This window comes from Hipposideros armiger, unplaced genomic scaffold, assembly GCF_001890085.2.
Source record: "Hipposideros armiger isolate ML-2016 unplaced genomic scaffold, ASM189008v1 scaffold_176, whole genome shotgun sequence".
Classification (NCBI taxonomy): domain Eukaryota; kingdom Metazoa; phylum Chordata; class Mammalia; order Chiroptera; family Hipposideridae; genus Hipposideros; species Hipposideros armiger.
In genome coordinates, this window is record NW_017731526.1 from 1,269,018 (window position 1) to 1,293,892 (window position 24,875).

A 24,875-nucleotide genomic window follows, 5' to 3' on the forward strand; every position below is an offset into this window, starting at 1 on the left:
GGGTCCTGCTGCTCAGAGCTGGTGTCCCAAGTCAACTCTTAACCAATGCGCCCCTCAGCCCGCCCAGCCCCAAAATTCTTATACTCATCCTAGCTCTTTATCACCTGGGAATCTCCCTGCTGTGACTATTACAGAGCCTTCAACAAAGAATATGAAGCTGCATGTAGTGATCTCTGCCTGAGGGTAGCCACTGTTTATACCACAAATACGCACCTTCAGAAAGGACCGGAGAGAATGGGAGGTCAGCCCTGGAGGAGGGAGGGCAGACCTGTATAAAGGGAGCTTCTAGGAGAGGCTCTGAACAGCCCCCTCCCAGCCTCCTAGCTCCTGGCCCTGCTCTCTACCCCCTTGAGAGTGTGCTTCTACACACACACACACACACACACACACACACACACACACACACACGGGCTGGTAGGTGAAGCTGTGCAGGGTGTGCCTTACACAACGTGTGGGAACCCCTTTCAGCCAGTTCTTCACCTGCCAAGCCTTGGGTCGGCCAAGAGAGGGTGCTTTTTTCTAATTTGCACGGGACCACCATTTTGCCAGCAGCAGCCACCTTAACACATAACCAACAAGAATAAACCTTGAATTGGCTTCTGTCCCATACAGGAAAACTCCCAGAAAGCATAGCGCTCACCTACCTGAAACCTGAAGGGCCAGGTCTAAGATGCCTTAGACCCCAGGAAAGAAGGATGCTCCCTTCTTGGCTTGTATTTCTATATGAACAAATGTTAACCAGACCTCAAACTGGAGCCTCCTCCCTAGTCTAGGAGTGAAAATTGGCCTTGGAAAAGCTGTCTCCATTATCCTTCACCGCGGTTTGCAGTACACAGCATGAAATTCTGTTCACGGGATGCCAAATGACTGGTCAATTCATTAAAAATGCAGTCATTCATGCAGACCTTTGGTCTTCACACAATGCTAGTCACCAGTCTGACAAACTTGACCAAATGGATTCAGCATTTTTTGGTCACGAAGCCCCGGTCTGTAATAACAGAGTACTAAGAGATAGGAAAGAAAAGGAAGTGATGAAAGGGTTTCTGAAAGCAAGTAATACTATTGTCATTAGATTCTTCGGCACAGCTCTGGGTGCCTAAGAATTGGATTAAGACTGCCTTTTCTTTTTTAAAAAGCAGCGTGGGTGAGCACAAGCCCTCACTGCCTTGGCTCCTTGCCTCCCCAGTGGGCCAGCCCCCCTCCCATCACACCCTGGGTCAAGACTAACTTAGGGAGAGGGCTGAGAAAGTGTCAGAGGAGAGCACGATGTGATGCGAGTGGTGAGAGAATTCCAGTCCTCTGCAAGGAGCCCCAGGATAATGCAACCAAATTCATTCACTGGGGAGTTCTTTAAGTGGCTCTCAAATGGCACCCATCACACAGGCAAGCCTCCTCCGCATGTTGGAGTCTTCACAGGAGCACAATAGGTACCAGATGAGTCACAGGCACCTTGGAGTTTTAGTTTGCATCTAAATAAGCATTTTATAGCTGCAAAGGGCTTCCCAGTCATTTGCAAGAAGCTTTCTCCTTCAATAATTCCTTGAGAGGAGTCCACAGAACTAAAGATTTATTGAACCCCCTGTCTGATGAAATAAAAGGTGGTGAAAAGCAGCCCTCACAGAGCTCTGAGGCTCATTAAACCCAGGCGGGCGGGAGTTAGACTCAGGCCCTCCCACCCAGCCCAGCCTCTCAACTCCCCTCAGCCAGCTTCCTAAAGAGGCACCCTCACCAGTTCTCCCCCCTCATCCCCCACAATAAACACAGAGACACAAATACACATCTCCCACCCTGGGACAGAGCTTTAGGTGGAGATCGAATTCTGAGAGGCTCCCGAGACCCTCAGTAGAGCGACAAGCCCACAAAACCCCAGTCACAGAATTGGGAGTCAAGAAGAGACTATAGTTTAACTCTGTGCAGAAATGTTAGATGCTTGCCTGGGGTGCTACACAGATCTGGGACTAGAGCCTGAGTGCCCCAGCTCCCCCGGCAGAACTCTGTTCTTATGTCCAGACCCTGCACTGGTGGAGGTGGGAACGGGGCACCTAGGGAGGGGTCTCTGGCTGCGCCAGCAGCCCAGCTAGATAGATGCTATTTCCCTGGAGTAAACAAGGCACAGTACCTATGTCTTTAATGCCCTGGTTACCTCTGTGCTCATTCTAACTTGCCTGATTTTAAAAGCAACAGCAATTGAAAGAGCTACCATTTATTTAGCATGTACTATGTGCCAGGCATGAAGAACTTTTTATTATCGCTAACCCTCACAACACCCCAGCAAGAGAGGTGCATTATCCCATTGTCCAAGTAAAGATGCTCAGGCTAGACTGTGTAGGGAAGCTCGCCCACTTTCCTACCCACAGCTGGTAGGCGCAGGAGTAGGGATCCAGTCAGCCTCTTTCTCCTCCCCACACTGCCTTCCACAGAGGTGCTTAGCCCAACTCTGGGGCGCCTAGCTCTGGAGCCACACAGCCTAGCTGAAAATCTTAGCTTGACCCCTTAATATTAATAACAATGTGACCTTGGGCAAGTCAATTAGCCTTCCTGGGCCTCAGTTTCCTTATCTGTTTAGTAGTGATAATAGCAAAAGGGTTGTTATGAAGATTAAATGAGTTACTATCTATAAAGCACTTCATACAGTTGCCTGGCACATAGAAAGTGCTATATACTTGCTTGATAAATAAATTTAATGTTCTGTGATAATCAGGAATAAGGGGAGACACCCATAAATTCACTGATACGAACAATCCCAGATCCCTTGGGCTAGCACAATCATAATGACAATCATAACAAAATTGTTTTTGAATGTTTCATAGGTACCAGTCCTTGTGCTTAAAAAAAAAAAACAAAAAACTTCACAGAGCTACTCTCATTCACTATTCATAGCAGCCCTATGGAGCCGAAACATTACCCACATTGTGCAGATAAGGAAGAAGAGCGGGAGACGCCAAATCTCTGGCCCAGGCCACACAGTTAAGTGGAAGAATGGATTCAGACACGAGTCAGTCTCTTTCCAAGGCCCACGGACTTAACCACCTTGCCCACAGCCCGTGTTCCAGCCACACCAGAAAAGGCCCAGAGAAGCTAGGAGCTCAAACACAAGGGGAGAGGGCCAGGTGAGAGAGCGACGTGGGCGGCTCGCAGAGTCCGCAGGCCCGTGGTGAGCACAGCCGCCACACTTTCAGCGGCGGCCCCAGGCTAGCCTCCAGCTTGCATCCAAGCCCCCACCCTGCCTTTGCTTGCGGTCGGTCGGTCATCTGCGATGCATTTCGAAGGAGATCAGAGTTTCAGCAGCCTGTTTGGGAATTCAGGGTCCCTGCAGTGCTCCAGGAACCAAGGGCCCCAGCTCTGCCTCTCTGCCTCGCTCAGGGCCTGGAGAGCCCCCAGGTGAGCAATGAACTTCTCACCCGGGCGGAGCTGGCAGAGTTTGGGCTGCATTATGGTGCCCTCCTATGGCTAATTCAGGAACAGCCTCTATGTCTCAGCCCTATAGCAGGCTTCCTAGCAGAAAAACCCTGGAGACAAGTTTGGGGGCCTCATTTATTCTAAATGTTTAATCATGTCTAAAAAAATACTTAGAAAAAAAAATGTAACAGTGATAAACGCAGTCTCATCTCTCGCTTTTAACCCAAGTAACAAGAAGTTTTGACGCAGAAATTTTCCCTCATGGAGACTTGCTCAAACTTGTCTAATCATAAGATGCGCTTGCTTGTCAAAAATACACATTTCTGGGTTTCACTCCAGAAGCACTTAATCAAAACATCCAGTGGTGTGGCCCAAGAATGTGTATTTTAACAGGACCCCCAGGCAAGTAACAGAATCAGGTTAATGGGAAACTCAGCTCTAAGCACAAAGCTCCTGTCCCCACAAGGCCTCAGAAACTTGTCAACGCCTTTGAGAGGGAGTGGGGCACCCAGGAGAGACACTGGTCTCAGAGGTGGGAGACCTGGCTCTGCCGTGACTGGCCGCGGGACCTCGGGTTCATCATGTAACCTCTCTGTCTCTGACTCCTCCTTTATAACATGAGCCAGTGTTATCTACACTTGCTGACTTAATAAATTACCGGGAACCTCCAAGGAGTTGCTGAACATTAAAGCATGTTTAGGAAAGTGTGCAACTCTCAGTGGTATGCTTGGAGCCAGCTGGATGGCTAGCGAAAGCTAATTGGCAAAATTTTAAGAATTTTTTGAGCCAGTGATTGAACCTTTGTTGTAGCTTGAAATGGGCTAATAGTGGGAGTATTTATACCATGGAAACTGACAAATGGTACAAACTAGGGCCTTTTTCACCTGGAAAGCCAGTTGTTAGCTATTTAGCAGCACACCACTGAATGTATGGGATGGACAGGATTTTTTACATCAAAGGACATTATGTAATGGAAAACCTGGGCCCAACTGCAGGTATGGACAGAAGGAATTGAGTCATACCTTTCCTTCCCAACCCTCTATAGTTGTTCGGCCATGATAGCTGCAAGACTCAAGGCTCAGTGCCTCAGGGATCGCTGCTGGAGGCCTGGCCCTGGCAGACACATTTGACTTGAAGTCACAGCTCACTGCCCCAGGAGAGTCTAAAGTCCTGAGGACGGTGAGAGGCCTGGAGGAATGCCGGGTACTACTTGCCCTGCTACTTCATCGACAAGTTAGGGGTTCAAGGGAAGACTTGCAATGTATGTGCATCAGGAGAATGGAACCGGGTTGTCATGAGCCTCCCTTAGGGTTGGTGGTGGAATCTTAATTTGACCTTATTAAATAAGGGCCCCTATTTCTCCTCTTTGAGAAAGAAGCCACCTGTGTCACACACCATAGTGCCAAGGTCAAGTCCTGCAGAGTCTGCCTCCATCTGAGCCCTCAGAGCTGACTCTCAAACTGCTTTTGGGCGAATACAAATGTTAATGCATGAACTCTTAGGCCAGATGCACAAAAGGCAGATGATTCAGGCAGGGCTGGCACATATAGAAGGAGCATCAGGAAGCACTGTCCCAGCCCCTCCAGCCCAGAGCCTGTCCTTCTCTTCCCTTCCTCAGTCCCAAGTCTTGAGGTATATATACAGTGGGACTACGGAGGCTCCTTCTCTGAAGCTGGCTTCCACGTTCCCTGGACACAGAAAACAAAGAAAAATTGAAGCATATGTAGACTCAGCTATGCATGTTAGATCTCTTGACCTTGGCTAAGATTAGAATTATCCTCTTGTAGGGAAGGAGGCCTTCCTCACCCATGAGGCAATCAAGCAGTAGCTTCTTACTGCTTGCTTTGTGCAAAACCTATGGGGAATACCAAGGCTATAAGATGATTTGTGCCATCAAGCAACTTAAATCATACGGGGCCTCTCTCACTCCAGCCATGAGGCAAGTTCAATAGTGAGACAAGACAACTGCCTGCAGAAGAGCAACGTGATTGATTGGCATAAGAATGCTATATGTTCAGAGCTAGAGGGCTCTCTAAAATGGAGAGGATTGGGAAGGTTAGCGCAGAGCTGATCCAGGATTGAGGGAGAGCAAGAATGTGCAACCCAGAGAAGGAGAAGGGGTAACAGATTGAACAGAGACACCAGTCTTTTCTGTTGCTGTGGAACAAATTATCACAAGTTTAGCGGCATAAATTATCCCCATTTTTTATCTCACCATTTCTGTAGGTCAGAAGTCTATGCATAGTGCAGGTATGTTCTCTGCTCAAGGTCTCACAAGGCTGAAAGCAAGGTACAGCCTGGGATGCGTTCTCATCTGGAGTTTGGGGTCCTCTTTCAAACTCACTCAGATTGTCAGTAGAATTCAGTTCTTTGCAGTTGTAGGACTGAGGTCCCCACTTTCTTGGTGGTTGTCAACCAGGGGATATCCTCAGCTCCTAGAGGCCTTTTGCCATTCTCTGCCAAGTGACCTTTTCCAAAACATGACAGTTTTGGAAAATGATCCTTCATGATCAATAGGATAAGTTCTTATGCTTTGAATCTCTCTGAATTAAGGAAGGGCCCAGTCCTTTCTAAGGGCTTCCTGAGTAGATCAGGCCCACTGAGGATAATCTCCCTTTTGATTAACTCAATCTCTTGATTAGTAATCTAATCACAGGAAAAAATATCCTATTCACATGTTCAGTCTACATTCTGTGGGAGGGGATTCTACAACGACATCATAACAGGTAAATTTACAGGACCTGCTGTTTTCTGCCTAAAAGAATCTTCCCCTATCTTACCTCATGGTTGGGTCTCTCTTACTCCTCTCATTTTTCTGCCCAGTCTATGCCAGTTTGCCCCTTTTTTACAGCTTCCATTACCCTCAAACGTGTCACCCAACATATTTCTCTCATGATACTCTTCATTTTATATTAACATAGTTTTTTTTATCTATCCATTCCACTCAACTCCAAACCCCATAAGACAGAGACATTGTCCAATTTGCACATGTCTATATTTCCAGAGTAGAGCCTGGCATATAGCAGGGACTCAATAAATATGAATGAATGAAAGGTTAAATGAAGGAATGAGAAAATTATATGAAAGGGCCAAAGTAGAGTCAAAAGACCAGAGTATTAGGTGTGGGTGTCTTGAAGAAAGGCAGGCAGTAGAAACAGATTAAGGGATGTGGGGAGATAGGGAAATGTATTTCAGATAACTTGTGTTTGAGGTGACTGTGGAAGAATGGTTCAGGTAATAAGTCCAACAAGCAGCCGGAAATGTGTGTGAGGAGTTGCCATAGAAAAGACAACACTATCCAACAAAAATAAGGAACTCTGCTTTGACCATGTAAAAGCATGCGATGTAGACAATGTGTCCCCCAAAATTCGTATGCTGACATTCTAACCCCCAAAGTGATAGTATTAGGAAGTGGGACCTTTGGCGATTAGTCGTGAGGGTAGAGAACTCATGAATGGGATCAGTGCCCTTATAAAAGAGATCCCACCAAGCTCCCTTGCCCCTTTCCCCATGTAAGGGCACAGTGAGAAGACAGCTGTCCATGAACCAGGAAGTGGGTCCTCACCAAACACTGAATCTGCCAGCGCCTTGATCTTGGACTTCTCAGCCCTCTGAACTGTAAAAAATAAATGTTTTTTGTTTACACCACCTAGCCTACGGTATTTTTTATATAGCAGCCCAAACAGACTAAGTTGGCATGAAAACCGGATTTTAAAATAAGCCATCCTTGGATATTACTCATCTCTATTTTCAAAATCTCTGCTATTTGGAATAGTTGTCACCATGAGGGTTAGAGTTTATATTAGGATACAAGCAGGGCAAACATCCACTTTGGGCACAGTTCTATTATTATCTGATATTATCTAATATTATCTATTATTTCTCTGTTGGAGAAAGTAAAGGCACACACCAGCACCCAAAGTCTTCAGGGGTCCGAGTGGTGAATTCAGAGCTCAAGTAAGCTGGGCCACCCATCAGTCAGCCCCAGTCAAGAAGCTCTCCAGCAACCCAGTGCTGCCGTGCTAACTTTTTTATTCTTTCTCCATTTCTCTGCTCAGCCCCCTCAATGAGTTCTTCATCTGTCTTATCTCAGCCTTTCTACTATCTTCACCTTTTCTCTCTTTCTCCAGCAGAATTACTTTTCTCTTGCCACATTTATCGACCTGGTTATTTCTCTAGTAACCTCCTTCAGCTTGTCTTTTGAACAGTTCCCCCATCCATTCTCATCTTGCCCGTCTTCTCTCCCCGCCCTTTTCCAGATACACAGCAGTGGTCATGCCAGTTCACTACCAACATGGCACGGGACAGAGCTCCTGCCGGCGTGTGGCCCTCATGATTACAACCGTCTGGGTACTGGCCTTTGCCGTGTCCTGCCCTCTCCTCTTTGGCTTCAACACTACAGGTAACGGTGAGGGCCCTGCTTCCAACACCCATGGGATTCCCAGCACACATGAGTGGCTGCTAGTGCTGTTCAGCCCTGAAATCTCTGACCTCTGGTCAGGGCACTTTGTAATCAAATGAAGATGCTATAGACTGCAACGCTTTGACCTTCGTTGATGATGATAAAATATAAAGCCACTTTCATCAATTACTGGCACAGGGATAAAGTGCTGCCCCAGTAATGAAAAGCCTGCCTTATCCTTGTTTTGAAAGAAATGTCATTATATGCATATGATGAAATGGACCAGTGAAAAAACTAAACCATAGTAATAATTCAGGTGAGGTTTGCTAATGAAAAGATGACAATTCATAATGGACCTACAATGCAAAGTAATATATCCTAAGAGCACTCAAGTAGGATATACATTTCTAACTTTTGCTCAATAAGAATCATTTCTAGCATTTGGGAACTAGTATAGATTCTTAAATTATTGGTGGGTGTATTTCTTATATTTTAATATACAAAAATTCTGGCCATGATGGTTGACACAAGGTACATCTTCTGTTGGATGGATGGATGGATGGATGGATGGATGGATGGATGGATGAACAATGTATACATCTGAGATGTTTGAGGTTTTAGACATAAGACACCAATCTAAATTTACACCTCATATGGATCAGTGCCTTCTGTGTCTGTTTCATGACCATCTTTTAGCCTCAGGGATTTCCTGTGTTGAATGAAAACTATTGTTACATATAGTAGAGTTATGGTATTGACAGTAAACACTGAGTGTTTGCTAAGAGAGAACTAACTCTCATCCTGGTGTTCATTTGCATTTCTTATTTTGTCCATTATGATTGGCTCATTCAATTCCTACTATGTTCCAGGTTCATGAGTTTCTAGCATATATGTACAAGACACATAGCTGGGTGTTTATGTGTACACAGATATTATATGTAACATGTTACATATAAATACAGGCAAATTCTAACATAAATAATCTTCAAAGGGTCATTTACTGAACAACGATTTAGAAATCAAAACACATTTAGGAAGAGAGACAGATGCTCTGAAGTAAGAAGAACCTACATTCAAACTCTAATTCTACTACTTACCAGCTCTCCTTGAGCAAGATATTTAACTTTTATGAGTAAAGTTTCCTTATTGATATATTTGAGATAATAATACAGTGGAGCATAAACTTGAGCAAATGCAAATATATAGACTCAGTCTATATATTTAGTTAAGAAGTTTTCAATATTTATTTTTGTATATGACTCCCTGCAAATAAGCCCAGCAACTAAAATTACATGTTGTGTTTGAACTCTTTATAATATATGACATATTACTATATCATACATCTTTACTTACTACTGTTCCAGGCCGTAATCAAATCACATATATCCTTATATGTAATTCAGGAAATTTTTCTAAGCAAATTTCAACTCTATATAAATTTCACTTTACTCACTGACTTTAGAATCTAACCCTACATATAATATAGTGATAATTCCACTCAACCGCTTTCATAGACATTTTTACAATTAAGTGAAGATTAAATTGGGATAATATACATAGATGTGCTAAGTACACGCCACCTGCTCAAGGTCCAGCTTGTTTCTCTGTCACATTAAAGGTTAAGTAGCCAAGTAATTGCCTGGTTAACTCAGAGAACTCCTAAAATATGATGTTATTATCATCTCTGCATTACTCTTTACCATGAGTTACTTTGTTATTTTCACTGAATGACACTTTATACACACAAATATGCATCTGCGCGCGCGCGCGCACACACACACACACACACACACACACACACACACCAAAAACATTCCCCAACACAACTATACTATAAAGACTGACTTTGATACTAAAATACCAGTTTTGCTGAGTTAAGTGTGTTTTGGGGGGGTTGGTCTGGTAACTAAGGCACCTTCTATGTCCTTGTTTCTATATGAAAGTGCATTCTAAGTTGGAAATTATAGCCTGGGGTACTCACTACCACTGCTAGACAAAAGCATTGCTTACCCCCTGGGCCAGTAGCAAATCCCCACCGGTGTTTGCTGGACGAAGTGGTTCCTCTTACTCATTCTCGAAGGCTGGCGAAGACACACAGAGACAGACACACAGATAGAGACACACACCCTTGTAAGCATTAAAACAGTCTCAAACTCTGACATTAGACAGAGTTCCCAGTTAATGTCAACATCGAGAATGAAGAAGAATGATGAGCTAATTGCAGTGTTTTTACCACCAGTGAGATCATTACTGTACCAGAAACAAAACTCAGAAAAATCTTCCCAAAAGGAGTTTCAAATATAGAATTGAGAAGGCAAAGCAGGCCCAGGGCTTAGTGTGTCTACTCTCACTTCTCTCTCAATCTCTCTTCTCCATCTTATCTTTAAGTTTACTAATAAGACTATCATAAACCCTCCACTTATTCATATATTGTGTCAAAGTGTCAGGTCCATCGTAGGATCCCAATTGGTAAGTAGTTAATGTTATTGTTGCTATTGTTATTATTATGTAGTATTAGGAAAGGTCTGTGTGTCTCAAAATTTAAGTATGCACCTGCTCCAAGGAAAATCTAGACAGTGGTAGTTCTGCTAGTGGTCATAGAAGAGGTCAGTTTTCTCATCCGAGAATTCAGTTCTGGGAAATTAATGAGCAGAGCTCAAGGCAGGGAAACCCAGCGTCCTTCTCTGCCTCAGTCTGACCTTCATAGTACAGTGTCATTATCTTGATAGATAACAGGTTCCTCAGCACCTCTTCCATCTATAAGGAAGTCCCCAGGTTCATTCAAAAGCCCAATATAAATGACTTCTCTCAGCCATTGTTTTCTATCCCATCTGTGAAAAGCAGAGAGAGGAGCAGGATACTGCCAATAACACCTGATATTAGAAGGAAATGAACTTTCTCTAAGAAATGCAACACAAAAGAACTTTTTGGCAGGGTTCTTCTTTAATGAAATGGACTGCCACAAGGGATTGTTAAATGTCAAGAGAACACAAGGTAGTGAAAAGTTGAATTTCACTTTCTTTCAACTTGGAGTTGCTCTTATTGTCTGAGGAAGGGGCAACATGCATTTCCGGATGCACACAGAAGGCAGGATCTTGGATCACAGAGAGTTCCGAGGCTGTGGGGCCTGGCCGGCCATTGCTGTCTTGGCTCCCAGCAGAGGCCCAGCAATCTAGCCAAATATCACACCATCACCAGCCCCTGAGAGCAGTGGAGCCTGGCGCATTGATGCTAGAGGAAACCCTGAAGATCCCTGGATGAGCAGTTCTTTCATTTCACGGATAATAAAAATAACTAGTATTTAAATTTCTGTTAGATCAGATAGCTATTGTGCTATAAAAAATTCTAGAGTGAATAAGCAATAGCTGGTGACAAGGGCTTAAGAAATCTTCAAGGGGGGAAAAACTCAAAGCTAAGAAAATCCTATCAGCTGGCTTAATTTTCCTTTGAAACAAGGAAATGGAGGAGTGCTATTTATTTGATGTTAGCAATAGAACACCTCACCTGGCTTTCAGGACACTGGAGGGTGGGGGGAGGGTGGTTGAGGGCCACAAAGTTAAAAGAATCACATTCATCAGGATCTCCTGTCTTTGCAAACAAGTTGAGGCCAAATCCTTCAATGAGCTTGAAGTTTATGAATCTCTCAAGCCAACCTACTTCTGGCCTTGCTGTTTCTATCACTGTGAGACTCAAGTGCCCAGGCTAGCTCACAGAAGTCTCTTAGGCCCCTTAGCGGAGCTATTGAGTGTTTTTATCACCCAGCACAGTGCCTTGACTATAGTAGGTGCTCCATAAAATTGTGTTGAATAAGCGGATGAGTCCTCCTCATCACCATTTCCTCCTTAAATGTAGAGATTAGTTGGGATAAACATCTTAGTCTCAGAGAACGAGGAGTAATGCCCTGGCCCTTCCCATTACCCTCCAGCCAGTGACTGCTTATGTATTTATGCAAAATGCTCATTTGCCCACTTTGCTCATTCATTCATCATTCATGTACCCATTTAATAACTATTGTGCTGACAGCACAGTACCGTTTCAGTGAAATAGTCAAGACAAGGTGGGAAACCTCAGTCCCTGAGAGGCCTCACTGCCCTCACTTCCTCGGGACTCAGCAGGGAGAAGCTTCCAGAATTGTTGGTGTGTGGTGCTTCACTCTGCCCTGCACATAGGACATATCCCCAGGTCAGACCTGGTGGGGGCTGGAGCAGGGCCCACTCACTGGCCACTTGCCTCCTATGTCAATCTGCATGCTGACAGACCTTCCGGGATTGTATAGTGTGGGGACATTCTGGGAGAAGCTACAAAACTCAGTCTAAGGACAGGCAGCAGTTGTCCAGGTAGGGAAGGACAGGATGACAACACAGGTTCATTGATTATACATGAGGGCCTTCATTGATCAGCAATTCTAAAATAGCTATGCGTTCTCTTTTTACTCTCTGTTTCTCATACATATGCTTTCAATATTTTTACCGGAAAAATAAATATTTGCACATGATAAAACATAAGGTGTAATGGGATGCATATACATACTTATATGCAGGCTTCCCTTCTACCTTAGATTGCCAATTCCAATGTTCCCCTCCCTAGAAGCAAACACTAATATTGTTCCAAGAATATGCTTGAAACAAGTATATATACACACACGCACATGCACATATGTGGGTGTTTGTGTGTATGTGTGTGTATCCATTTTTACACAAATAGAGGCATACTACGAGTATACCCACTTTTGCTCCTGGCTTTCTAAAAGCACCAGTTAATACATAAAATTTAGGGGTCAGCCTTCCAGAACCCAGAGGCAGGTCAAGAAGGGTAGAAGGCATATGTATAAGGACAAATGGAGACTATCTCAAGAATGGCAACAAGATGAATAGTGGGGAGGTAACACTGACCCACTTCTCACTGGCGAGACGTGCTGAGGCACCTCTCATTACAGGAGGTGTTTCCATCATGGTCAGACGCTGATGACAGGGGAGCTGATTTGAGGGGAGGGGTTGATCACTGCCAACGTGAATTCTTAAAGACTCAGAAAGACCACTGACTGCAACCCTATCCCTACCTCCAACCCCACCCCCCTCAGGGTGCCAGAAGATGCCAATTTGGTGCCCAGTTGTCAAAGTTTTATAAGACATTTCCTAAAGGATACTACTGACAGGCTTTGGTGAGATGACATTAATTTTACCTGAATTTTACCCTCTCACCAAGAGAATCAGAGAATTTGGGAGTGACTCATAAAGATTCTAACAGCAGTGCTGTCATTAAAATGCCTCACTGAGCACCCTCTTCTTTTTTTGTTTTGATTTCATTCTTAGCTGTTGCTCCTTTCCCTCCCCCACAAATATTGTTCCCTATAAGTCTCTCTCCAAATTTCCATTCCAAAGGATACCTTCCTTATAAGTTCAAAAACTCAGAGGAGGTAAAAATCAAATAACAACAGTGAAGAATAAGTAATAATAGCTGCCGTTTATTCTCATTAATTCTAATAACCGCTATATGAAACAATACTTCTATAGAGAATGAGACTGAGGCTTGGCATAGTTAAGTAATGTGCCCAAGATCACACAGCTAATAAACGGCAGACCTGGGTCTCACACGGCAGGCTGCCTGGCCTCTGCCACCTCAGAAGACCAAGAAGCAGGGACCCATGTGGCCACTGCCCTCTCTCCACCAGCTCACACCTGAGGCTACATGTTCTGAGGCCAGATTTTGGGTTGGAGAATCCCCAACCTGTATGAAGATTGGCCAACTTGGTGCCCAGTCCTACTGGGTGTCATCTACTCAACAGCTGTTGCTGACAGTGCTGGAGAAAGTGCAAATGTGTCATGTCCCAGTGGTGGAGGGGGGTAGAGAGTCAAAATCACAGAAAGTACATTGGTTTGGGGGTGTCAGAGTGGCCAAAGGAAAAGGGGCCCTGCCCCTTCCAGGCTGTGTGATATTGGGTCACGTACTGAACCTCTCAATGCCTTACTTTGTCTGCTCACCTGAGAATAGGTGAGCAGTAAGAAATGTCAGTAATGCTACCTGTGTCACATAACATTGTCATGAGTACGTAAGGTAATTGGTACAAAATCCATGGCATATCACCTGGAAGATATGAGTTTGCTTCCCTTTTTCCCTTCCAAGAGGGACAAACAAGTTCTAGGCCCTCTCCTGGGCATTGGAGGAATCTCAACATCTGCTAGCAAAGAAGACAAAATGACAAGGCCCTCCCAAGAAGGAATGACAGGAGAATTTCAGGACATAAAACAATTCACTTTGTCCAGGGTGACAATACCCTCACTGGCCCTCTTCCCATCTCAACCCTGACCATTCTGGAATTCCCTGAAAAATCAAATGTCTGTCTAGTATTCAGCCACCATCTGCCCCATACCCCGGATTCAAAATTGGAAACATGTCATTCTCATCAAAGAAGCCTTCTTCCATTCACTGCACTCAACAATCCCCACAGGCCTCCCCTCCAGCAGACCCTTTCCTGGGGGCTGCATCCCCCGAGAGCCTCTGCTCTGTTGCTTGTTGACACCCCCTGCAGCTTGCATGCCTCTGTGACACTTAGCACAGCCTACAGAAAGGATCACCTGTCTGTCTAGAGTCTAGACTGTGAGTCCCTTCAAGGGTGGATATGGTGGCATACCTCTTTGCAGCATCAGTGTAGAGCAGTGTCTGGCAGGTAATCATTGGTACATTTTCTATTTAAGTGAACTGTGACCAACACAAAGGTGCGTTAGATCTCCCACCCTCAGTAAGCTGACAACGCAGTTGTCTGAGACTGCATGCCCCCATCCTTACTACTTTGTGTGTGTACTAACTACACAAAAGAGGCAAAAGTAAAGGGCTGTGAGGCACAAAGGAAGTAAGAATTGCTTCTAACTGAGAAGCTCAAACAAGCCTCCATGGATGAGGAGAGTGTGAACTGGGACATGATGAGGGCGTCAGTGGGACCGGGAACCTTTGCTTTTCAAAGCTTCAAGTGTATTAGACAGTGGAGACACCACACATGGTTTGGGGCCCTATGTTGTGCTCCCCACTGAGGTCTCTTACTTGGCAAACTGCTTTGCTTCCTCCGTTTCTCTCACTCACAGGAGACCCCAGCGTCTGCTCCATCTCCAACCCTGATTTTGTCATCTACTCTTCAGTGGTATCCTTCTACCTGCCCTTTGGAGTGACTGTCCTCGTCTATGCCAGGATCTACGTGGTGCTGAGACAGAGGAGGCGGAAACGGATCCTCACGAGACAAAACAGTCAATGCATCAGTGTCAGGCCCGGCTTCCCTCAGCAAGTAAGCACTCGGGAGGGGCAGAGGGAAGACAACAGCCAGCCCCATGGCCTTCCAGCCTGTGGCCAGCAGTGTGTGCTTTTGTCTGTAAAGCCACACTGGAGACACACATCTGATACCCACTTTCTATTCTGCTGGTATTGGCTCTGCTTTAGAGGTAGGAGGTCCAATCCAAAAAGTGACAGTTTTTTGGATTGGATCATCTTTCTTAGCTCACACCTTACTTGACAAGATGATAAGATAGTTTCTTAGCTTGTTCTGCTTCTCTTCAAAGTCTTTCATTGTCATTAAATGGCCAACAGTTCAGACGTCACACAGGGTTTAAGGTTTTAGTGTGGCATATACTGCTGCTGGTAGGTTCCCAAGACTGACTTTTTGGCCAGATCACTGATTGCAAGAATCACCGGGGTTCATCGAAATGTCTTTTCCTTGCTAGATCTGTTCCTATATCAAGGAATGCAGGAGCCGGTGGAATGGGGTGCTGATGACACATTTTATTGGGGTTTTTTTTCCATTTACAATTTACATTCAATATTATATTAGTTTTGGGTCTTTTTAGGCTCTGTAAAGGAAGGTCGTTGCCTCAGCACTGATCTTCCAATTTCTTGGGATTTAAATTCTGCTCATTCCAGTGTCATGGTAGCTTACCCATAATGTACTTGAATGGATGACTACCAATTCCTTACAATCTTCTAGGGAAGGGACAGTAGGAATATTATATAGCCTCTGCCTTCATGGAGCTTAGAATCTAGACAAGCAAATCAAACCCACCTCCACCCAAAGTTAATGAACAGCCCCAAACTGAATGGGATGTTTGCCAAATGTGAGGTGAAGACAATTGAGCACCCAAATATCAAAGACCTTTGAGGTTACAAGGAGAGAGAGATCAATATGCTCAGGAAAGGGCTTCATAATCAAAGTAAGAACTGAACTGATCTTGAAGGCAGGTCACATTTGGATGTCTAGATCAACCTGAGTGATGGTGAGACTCTCAAAGTTGAAGTCCCAAGGCTTGGGTAAAATAAGAATATTGGTTCTCATGAAATAGGAGGTCAGAACTGGAGGCTGAGAATCTGAACGTATTGTATTCAAAGCATTGTCATCTATGGCTCAACTCTGTAGAGCTTAACCCACAATTATTCCTCCTTCAACCCACTCTAGTCTTCCTGTCTTCGGCTGCACCCCATTCGACAGTTTTCAATAAGGGCCAGAATTCCATCAGAAGCCACTGGGAAAATGGTAAGTAAGCCATATCTTTCATGTAGCAAAAGAATAAGAGACCTTTACTCAAGATGCTGGCGTGACTTGATTCCACCTCCACCCCAAAATGGAATCTAACTCCAATCCACACTTGTATCTATAATATAGAACAGATCTGAGGTCCTGCCTGATTGAAGTTTCAAAATAGGAACCATCAAATGATATTCAGAAAGCATATGACTATTGGGCAAGACCCCAATAACTAGAGCCAAAGACTCTTGGATGTGGTGTGAGGATGCCATCCATAGCCACCTGCATTACAGGAAACAGGGCATCAATGAAACATACATGGGCAAAGCCAAGAAAAGCAGAGAAGGGAAACTAATGTGAAACTTTCAAGTGCCCTATCTGCTATTGAATATGGGGGAAAACAAGACAATTTCATAGTCACCCTGATCCTTTCCTTCCAATTCAAGCCAGCCTTGCCTCCCCAAGCAAGCCAAGTAAAGAATGGAGCCTGAGGGTGTTAAATATAAGACCAGTTCCTTTACCTGAACTCCACAGCCAAGTAAATATTAAGAATAAAGCTTCAAAAACCCATAATGATAAAGCTCTGAGCCTTGTCCAATCTCTGTACAGTTAATTTACCACTTTTTATACAAGTCTGGGGTAGGAGTTAGAGATGCTTGTAAATGACAAAAAAAAACCAAAAAAAAGTGTGATTGTGTGTGTGTGTGTGTGCGTGCGTGCGTGCGTGCGTGTGTGTGTGTGTGTGTGTGTGTGTGTGTGTGTGTGGTTTAAAGCTGCCTATAGCAGATCCAAGGTCGGAGGAGGCTCCCAAGGCCAAAAGAAGAAAAAGTAATGACTACTAAGGAGTTACTAGAGAACCAAGAGTTTGGCATTGCCTGGAGGGAGGAGGAATAGGTTCTGTCCTGCCATCTGGGAGTGCAGAGCTCTGCCAGCCAGACTCAAAGGAATCCAGTGTTTTCTCATGTCAGCCATGGAGGTAGTAAGGAGGGTTTGCAGAGCTGAAAAATATACACACCAGTGTATAACCTTGGAAGAATCACTTTCCTTCTATAGGACTGAGTTTTCACATCTGTAAAATGGAGACAAGGTACACTAGATCAGTGTTCTCAAATCTGAGATTTCATAAGCAATGTCAAGAATTTGTCCCCAGTTGCCTAGTTTCAGAAATAATGCATTAGAAGTTAAATATTGTCAATTCTAGAAGATCACATGCCAGCGCGATTATAAACATAATCATGCTCATTCAGATAAAATACAATATGCTTACATTAATTAGTAGAAAACCCCATCAAAATGAAAGTCAAAAAAGTTTTTTTAATATATTACACTAGAATCCCTATGGCTACCTCTGTGGAGCACAGTTTAAAAATACTATATCGGCCTTCCAGACGCCGCCGCCTGGACTTCCCTCTGCTCAACCATGGTCAACCCCACCTTCGAGCTGTTTGCAGACAAAGTTCCAAAGACAGCAGAAAACTTTCGTGCCCTGAGCACTGGGGAGAAAGGATTTGGTTATAAGGGTTCCTGCTTTCACAGAATTATTCCAGGATTTATGTGCCAGGGTGGTGGCTTTACACGCCATAACGGCACAGGTGGCAAGTCCATCTATGGGGAGAAGTTTGAAGATGAGAATTTCCTCCTGAAGCATACAGGTCCTGGCATACTGTCCATGGCAAAAGCTGGACCCAACACAAACGGTTCTCAGTTTTTCATCTGCACGGCTAAGACTGAGTGGTTGGATGGCAAGCACGTGGTCTTCGGCAAGGTGAAAGACGGCATGAATATTGTGGGAGCCATGGAGCACTTTGGGTCCAGAAACGGCAAGACGAGCAAGAAGATCACCATTGCTGACTGTGGACAATTCTGATGCATTTGACTGGTTTTATCTTAACCAGACCATTCCTTCTGTAGTCAGGAGAGTACCCCTGCCCCATCTGCTCGGAACACCCCATTATCTTTGTGCTCTCGCTGCAGTTCAGTGGGTTCCATATTTTCCTTGCCCCCTCCAAGTCTAGCCTGGGTTGCAGAGTTAAGTTTATGATTATGAAATAAAAGCTAAACAACAACAACAACAACAAAACAAAAAAATACTATATCATCTTGAAGGCCCCTTGCATTGATTCATTCAATAATGTTTCTGAGTGTGTACAATGTACTAGCACCACATATCTGAAAAATTTTAATGCCCTGAACTAAGGGGAGAGTCGTGGGGGTTCTTGGTGGCTGACACTGACTAACTTATGTAGAAAAAGGAATTTACTGGAAGGCTATGGAGTAGCTCAGACTCAGCGAGAAGGCTGACGAACAGCTTCAGAAGCCTGAGGAAGAATCTGCTGAGAAGGCCAAACACTGGACATTGACTGCCATGATTGCTAGATGAATTCTGAAGTCTCCCTACCTCATGAGCTCCAATTCAAGGTCTTAGGTGCGAACCTCCAGTTGGCTGGGCTGGGTTCCTGTGCCAGACTTCTAGCTGCCCAGTGGGCACGTGGGGGAGAGTATCTGGCTGCTATGTCTTGAGTAATGGAAGCTGAGGGGTTCTGCCTGCTACTCAAGATTGACACAGTGTCTGATTCTTCAACATGAAAAGAAGTTCAGATGTTGAGCACACACACGTATCCCCCCAAATACCAGAAATATCCACATGTCTTCAGTTTTCTACTCAGTGTCTGCTCATCCCAAACCCACTTTTTCCAATTTCTTTTGTGTTTCACAAATGTGGCTTAGAGATATTTCATTAACTTCCCAAGGGTACGTTTACTAAGTAGAAAAGCTGAGATGAAAATCATGGGTTTTCCTTTATTGTTTTAACTTTTTGTTGTGGAAAACTTCAAAAATAAAAAAGTAGAAAGACAAATATAACAAATCCTTCAGTAGCCATCAGTCACCTTCTAATTATCAGCGCATGGCCAATTTTATGTCATCTACACTCCCACCTGTATTCACAAGGTCCCAATGGATTGTTATGAAACAAATCCCAAACGTCATAGTATTTCAACCAAAATTATTTCTGTAAGACGCTCTAAAGGATATTGAACTCTGTTATAAAGCATATAATCACAATACCGCATCAAACTAAATAAATTAATGATATCCCTATATTTCCTAATATCATTATCCAATGTGCAAATTTTCTCAGTGTGATAAATTTTTTACAGTTGGTTTATTTGAATCAAAATTTAAATAAGACCTGGGCCGGCCGAGTGGCGCATTGGTTAAGAGCTGGCGTGGGACACCAGAGGGCCCCGGTTCGGATCCCACATATGAGGGCCAGTGACACTGCCCTCTACAGCTAAGATGCTGAACAACAGCTCAACCTGGAGCTGGGCTGCCGTGAGTCGCCGGCGACGGCGTAGGCTGCAGCCCCTGTGGCAGTGGGTTGCCATGGGCTACCGTGTGTAGCCAGCAGCCAGCGTGAGGGGCCAGCAGCCGCAGTGAGCGGCCGTCCAGAAGCCAGAGACTGATCTGCCTCACCCGGGAAGAGCGCAATGATGGTGCCAACTTGGGCCAGTGAAGCAACGTCCTCCACAACTAGACTGAAGAACAAAAACGACAACAACTTGTCTGTTCCCCTTCCCCCAATTACTCAGCGCTGCTCCCATCCCCCAATTCCTCAATTAAAAAAAAAAAATTAAATAAGACCCATATTTTGCAACTAGTAAGTGTTGTTGTTGCTGTAGCAATTTATTTGTTAAAGAAACCAAATTGTTTATCTTAAAGAGTTGCTCACACTCCAGACTTTGCTGCTTACCTCCCAGTGGTGTCATCTAACATATTCCTCTGTATATCAAAGCCATTCTAACTCAAAAAGGCCAGGCTATAGTCCTATGCTACCCTCCTCAAGAGATTATATGATTTTCAAATGTTTGATATGTAGTAGGTGCTTTTTAGTATAAAGTCAGAAGCAGATGTCATTTACCTTAACCTTCCATGGTCCCCCCACTCTCAGATGCACCCTCTGCAGCTTTCACACAATGATAGTTTCCTCTTCCTTCTTTGCATTCTCTTTCCCTTTCAGGAACATTCAGATGATAAACAATATCCCCAGAAATGTCAGGACCCTCTCTTGTCACACCTGCAGCCCCTCTCTCCTGGCGAGGCACACATGGAGCTGAGGCGTTACTATAGCATCTGCCAAGATACTGCCTTCGGGCCACCAGGCTTCCAAGAAGCGGAAGGAGAATTGAAAAAGGAGGGGAGGACTCGGAACTCCCTCAGCCCCACTGTGGCACCCAAGCTCAGCTTAGAGGTTCGAAAACTCAGTAACGGCAGATTGTCTACATCCCTGAGGCTGGGGCCCTTGCAACCTCGGGCAGTGCCACTTCGAGAGAAGAAGGCAACCCAGATGCTGGCCATTGTGCTCGGTGAGTTTGGGTTGAATTGGTTGGGTTAGATGAAATTGGGTTAGGCTGAGTTTGATGCAGCCAGCAGAGGATTAAGGTAACCACAATAGACAGAAATTGGAAATCCAATGACTGCAACATTTTTAAATGTTTATAAAATAATTGAAAGGGTTTGTGTATAAATGTTAACTGGTGGAAATCACAAGACCTAGACTGAAAAGTATGAAATATGAAACTTAAAAAGTCACCTAATTGAGCTATGTTTATCTGTCACGTTTGTTGTCTAAAATGTGGAATTATAATGAATAAATCGAATAATAGATAAGATAATAATAAAATAAAAGTGTCTTGCACATATTGGATATTTAATAAATGCTTACTTAGTCTAAACTATTAAGTGAAAAAAATAGGGATGAAAAAAAACAACTGTCATGTGGTATGATAACATCTAGATTATTTTAAATACTGAAAATTAATTCACCAAGATGTCAAAAGTGATTATCTTTGAGGGGTGGGTGGTTATTTTTCTTCTTTCTACTTTTCTGTATTTACCAAGTTTTTGTAATGTATAAAATCAGAGTTAGTTTTTTTAGTAAAAAAATATAACATTTATTTAAATAAAGAAAAAAATTAGTTCACAGGTACCATATAGAGTTAGTGAAGACAATTCATCCTGTTCATTATCACTGACAAACCTCACCTGCTGGTATCTTGGGACTTTATGAGAATCCCTAGATATAATTTCCTCAACAGCAGGAACTCTGCCAATTGTGTCTTTAGGGTCTCCTTCCCTATTAGCACCTAGGATCATGTCTTGATGGCTAGGTATTAAATAAATATTTTATTTAAATTGAGAAGTAGAAAAAATAGTAAAGAACTATCTAAAGATCAAGCTAGAATATTGATTTAGGAACAAAGGCATAAGATAAATTAAAGGCGTTAGCATTTTGATGTTTTCTCATTAAAAAAAAAGTGGCTAATCACACCTACTTCTAGGGTTGGTTTGAAAATTTAATGGGTATGTAAAACTTCCAGCATAGCAGCTGGCACAAAGGAAACAAGCGTGAGTCATTTTCGTGTTATAACAAAACGAGTAAGCAAAGCACTCACCCAGTTTTTCTCTTCCTTTGCAACCTAGGGACCTTCATTGTCTGCTGGCTGCCTTTCTTTTTGACCCACGTTCTCAATGCCCACTGCCCAGCATGCCACGTGTCCCCAGAGCTCTACAGCGCCACAACGTGGCTGGGCTATGTGAATAGTGCCCTCAACCCCGTGATCTATACCACCTTCAATGTAGAGTTCCGCAAAGCCTTCCTCAAGATACTGTCTTGCTGAAGGAGAGAAGAGAACACTCCCTGTGCCCGCCTTTATCTCTCAGGCCACTGGGCCACTGGCCAGGGCCTGCTCAGAAAGACTGCCATGTCCTCTGGCATGTGGTAGGAAGAAGATTCCTGAAGCCAGGGCGCCACTGAGTGGCTGGGGTAACCAACTGCTTCCTCTAAATCAGAACGTTCTACCTCCCAGCTAAAATCTGATTTCATCCTGGCAATCTTCAAGCAGTTGGGGAGACCGTGAACGATAAGCAATAATTCAGAAAGATGCTGATAAAACATGACTCTACACACACACAAAATTGTCATCGGAGGCATGATTCATTACAGTGAAGGGGAAATGAACAGATATAATTCTCAACTTGCCGGGGTCCTTGAAATCTCAGCCAGCAAACCATCTTGCAGGACAGCCCATCGCTCTTCCTTCAAACCTCTAATTAGCTGTCAAGCTAAACTTGTACTTTTGTGGGCCCACTCCCTTTTGGTCATTCCTTTCATTCACTGTATTTTGAGGTATAATGGCAAGGCCAGTGATTCTGCCTCTCCACAGAATCTGATTGGCTATGTTTGGTGAGGGAAATTCCTCACCCTAAAGGAGACGTCCCACATTGGGACCTGGGCTTCATTTCAAACCTTGCTACCCCTGTATTTTAGGTCTAGCTAAGAAGGCCCTTGATTCCATCACCTTACTCTCAGAGTCTCGACCCCAGAGTAATTCAAAATGTGGATGTTAAGTGAAAAAGGAACAACAATTCCCACTTGTAGCATCAGTGTTGAACCTTGTGGTGCAGAACATGTCTTCAATAAGCTTTTCATAACACTATAAGGTTTTCCTACCCAGGCATCTCCATCTCCCGCTTAACAGGGACTCAATACTTTCAGACCCTGAAAACTTATTGAATATATAGTGTCTGCAAAGTGCCTGTCACCTCCCAAGGTCTGGATATAGGACAATGAATAAGACAGATCCTGCCCTCAAGGAGCTCACCACCTGCTCCTATGTTTGCCCATTTCCTTCTCGAAGGGTGGTATGGTAGGGACTCACCTAGACTGCCAGGGGACCTCAGAACTGAGGGCACCAGGCAGGATAGCTCCCCAAAACCATCACATGGACAGCCCTACTGCAGATCCTAAACATCACCACTCCAACAACTGAGATTAAAGGTATACAGAAGTAATGTGCGAATGTCATTCAAAATGGCATAGAAGGAACCTGAATATTCTCACCATTTACCTTTTCACCTACAGAAGCTATTTTGCATTGGTTACAGAATGAAGGTACAATTTATGGATAATTTATGAAACGTTATCATCCTGAACTTCAATAAATGTATTGTTAATAACCATTAGTGCATAGGCATGACAGATACCTGCTACAATGCTGTTAAAACTAAAAGTGCACAAGAACTTACAAGGAATCTAAGGCTTCTCTTGACCCATCTTTATTCCTCTAACCCTTAAGTGTATAAGAAGGAAATATATACCCTCAGTGAGCTGGTTACCTGTTACTCCTGAATGCTTTATATGCACCATTTTAAAAATGTTATTGTCTATAACAATATTTATTATTGTAACTCAGTGGGAAATTCTGTCTGTCTACTAGTTCTTCTGCCTTGTACCAACTAGTTCAATAGGTGTATGGTGCAAGCAGAACTGGGGGCTTAGACAATTAAATACCTGAAGAAGTCAAATTACATGATTCCTAGTTTTTTCCATGCAAAATCAACAGCAAACAGGTGGGACAGTGAGTAAAAGATCATAGAATTCCATGGCAAAATCAGAGTTCTAGGACAGAAATGTATATAGCATCAGTATTAGTATATTTGTGAGAAACAGTACTACTTTGCATCCTTTCTTTACATCAAGTCATTCAACACTAACGATAACCTTAGGAAGATAAACTGTTTGTAGATGAAAGAGGAAACTGAGGCAGTGGAAGTCCACGAAATTTGTCCCAGGTCACACACAGTAAGTGGTGGAGATGGGATTCAAATGTACTTCGTCTATCTGACCTCCAACTCCATGCAAATAGCCACTATGGCACAATGCCTCCCACCAGAGAGGCAAAGGGGTGAGGAGAAAAAAATGGGAAGAAAAAGATAAAACAAAGAACCCCTGGGAAAGCCTCACCCTACCCGGCCCACCTCTACCCCTCAGCTTTCTGAAGAACCCATCCCAAAACATCACTCTCCCTCTCCTGCCATGTTCAACTTCTGAAACAGCCACATGGGAGATCCATAATCTATTTTTATAGAATCATGAAACAGTCTGTAGAGAGTATTTGGTTTTACCCTCTCTTTCACTTACAGAAAAGGAAGCTGAGGCCCAGAGCTGTTGTCCCACGTTGGTTAATGACAGACAAGCACTCAAATCTGCTGAACCCTCGCTCAGTGCTCTTTCCTGAGAGCACTATAACTATGAACAGCATACAGACACAAGGAGAAAGTCATATTTTTACCTCCACTATTAAACTGAGAGGCACTTTTTTCCTAGACAGTGTCTATTAGGAGACAACATTTCCTTCCCAGAATTTCCTTGTGATCCAGGAAAAGCCTCATGAGGAATCGCAAACATCCCCCAAACCCTCACTTCAACCTTTTTGTCCTAGGATTCTGCATTCTACCTCCTCTACCTCTGCAGTTTCCACCATAAACCAGTACACTTAATCTCAGGGCTTGCTACTTTCAGAGCCATAATTGCCAAAAATCCCAGGAGACATGCTGGCCTGAATGAGGCAGAGCAGAGTTTTGGAGTAAACCAGGTCTAGAGTCCAAAGAAGCCTCACAGCTGCCATGCTATTTAGGTGAAATGCAAACAGCAGAGAAATTCAAACCGATTTACAACCAATATTCAACTCTAGACCTTAACTAAATATTTTCTCCTTACAAGACATCACC

The 24,875-nt window shown here is 43.9% G+C and overlaps 1 protein-coding gene and 1 pseudogene across 1 annotated transcript in view; both read left to right on the forward strand.

Moving 5' to 3' along the window:
* DRD3 (dopamine receptor D3) overlaps nt 1–23,655 on the forward strand; it is a 40,785-nt gene extending 17,130 nt beyond the window's left edge. Inside the window, exons 4-8 of the mRNA XM_019652222.1 lie at nt 7,659–7,801; nt 14,881–15,077; nt 16,236–16,313; nt 20,323–20,668; nt 21,786–23,655. Coding sequence (XP_019507767.1) covers nt 7,659–7,801; nt 14,881–15,077; nt 16,236–16,313; nt 20,323–20,668; nt 21,786–21,982 — 961 coding nt within the window. The 3' untranslated portion in view covers nt 21,983–23,655. The remainder of the gene's footprint in view (nt 1–7,658; nt 7,802–14,880; nt 15,078–16,235; nt 16,314–20,322; nt 20,669–21,785) is intronic.
* On the forward strand, nt 17,725–18,373 carry LOC109387955 (peptidyl-prolyl cis-trans isomerase A pseudogene; annotated as a pseudogene).
* Nucleotides 23,656–24,875: the final 1,220 nt, after the last annotated feature.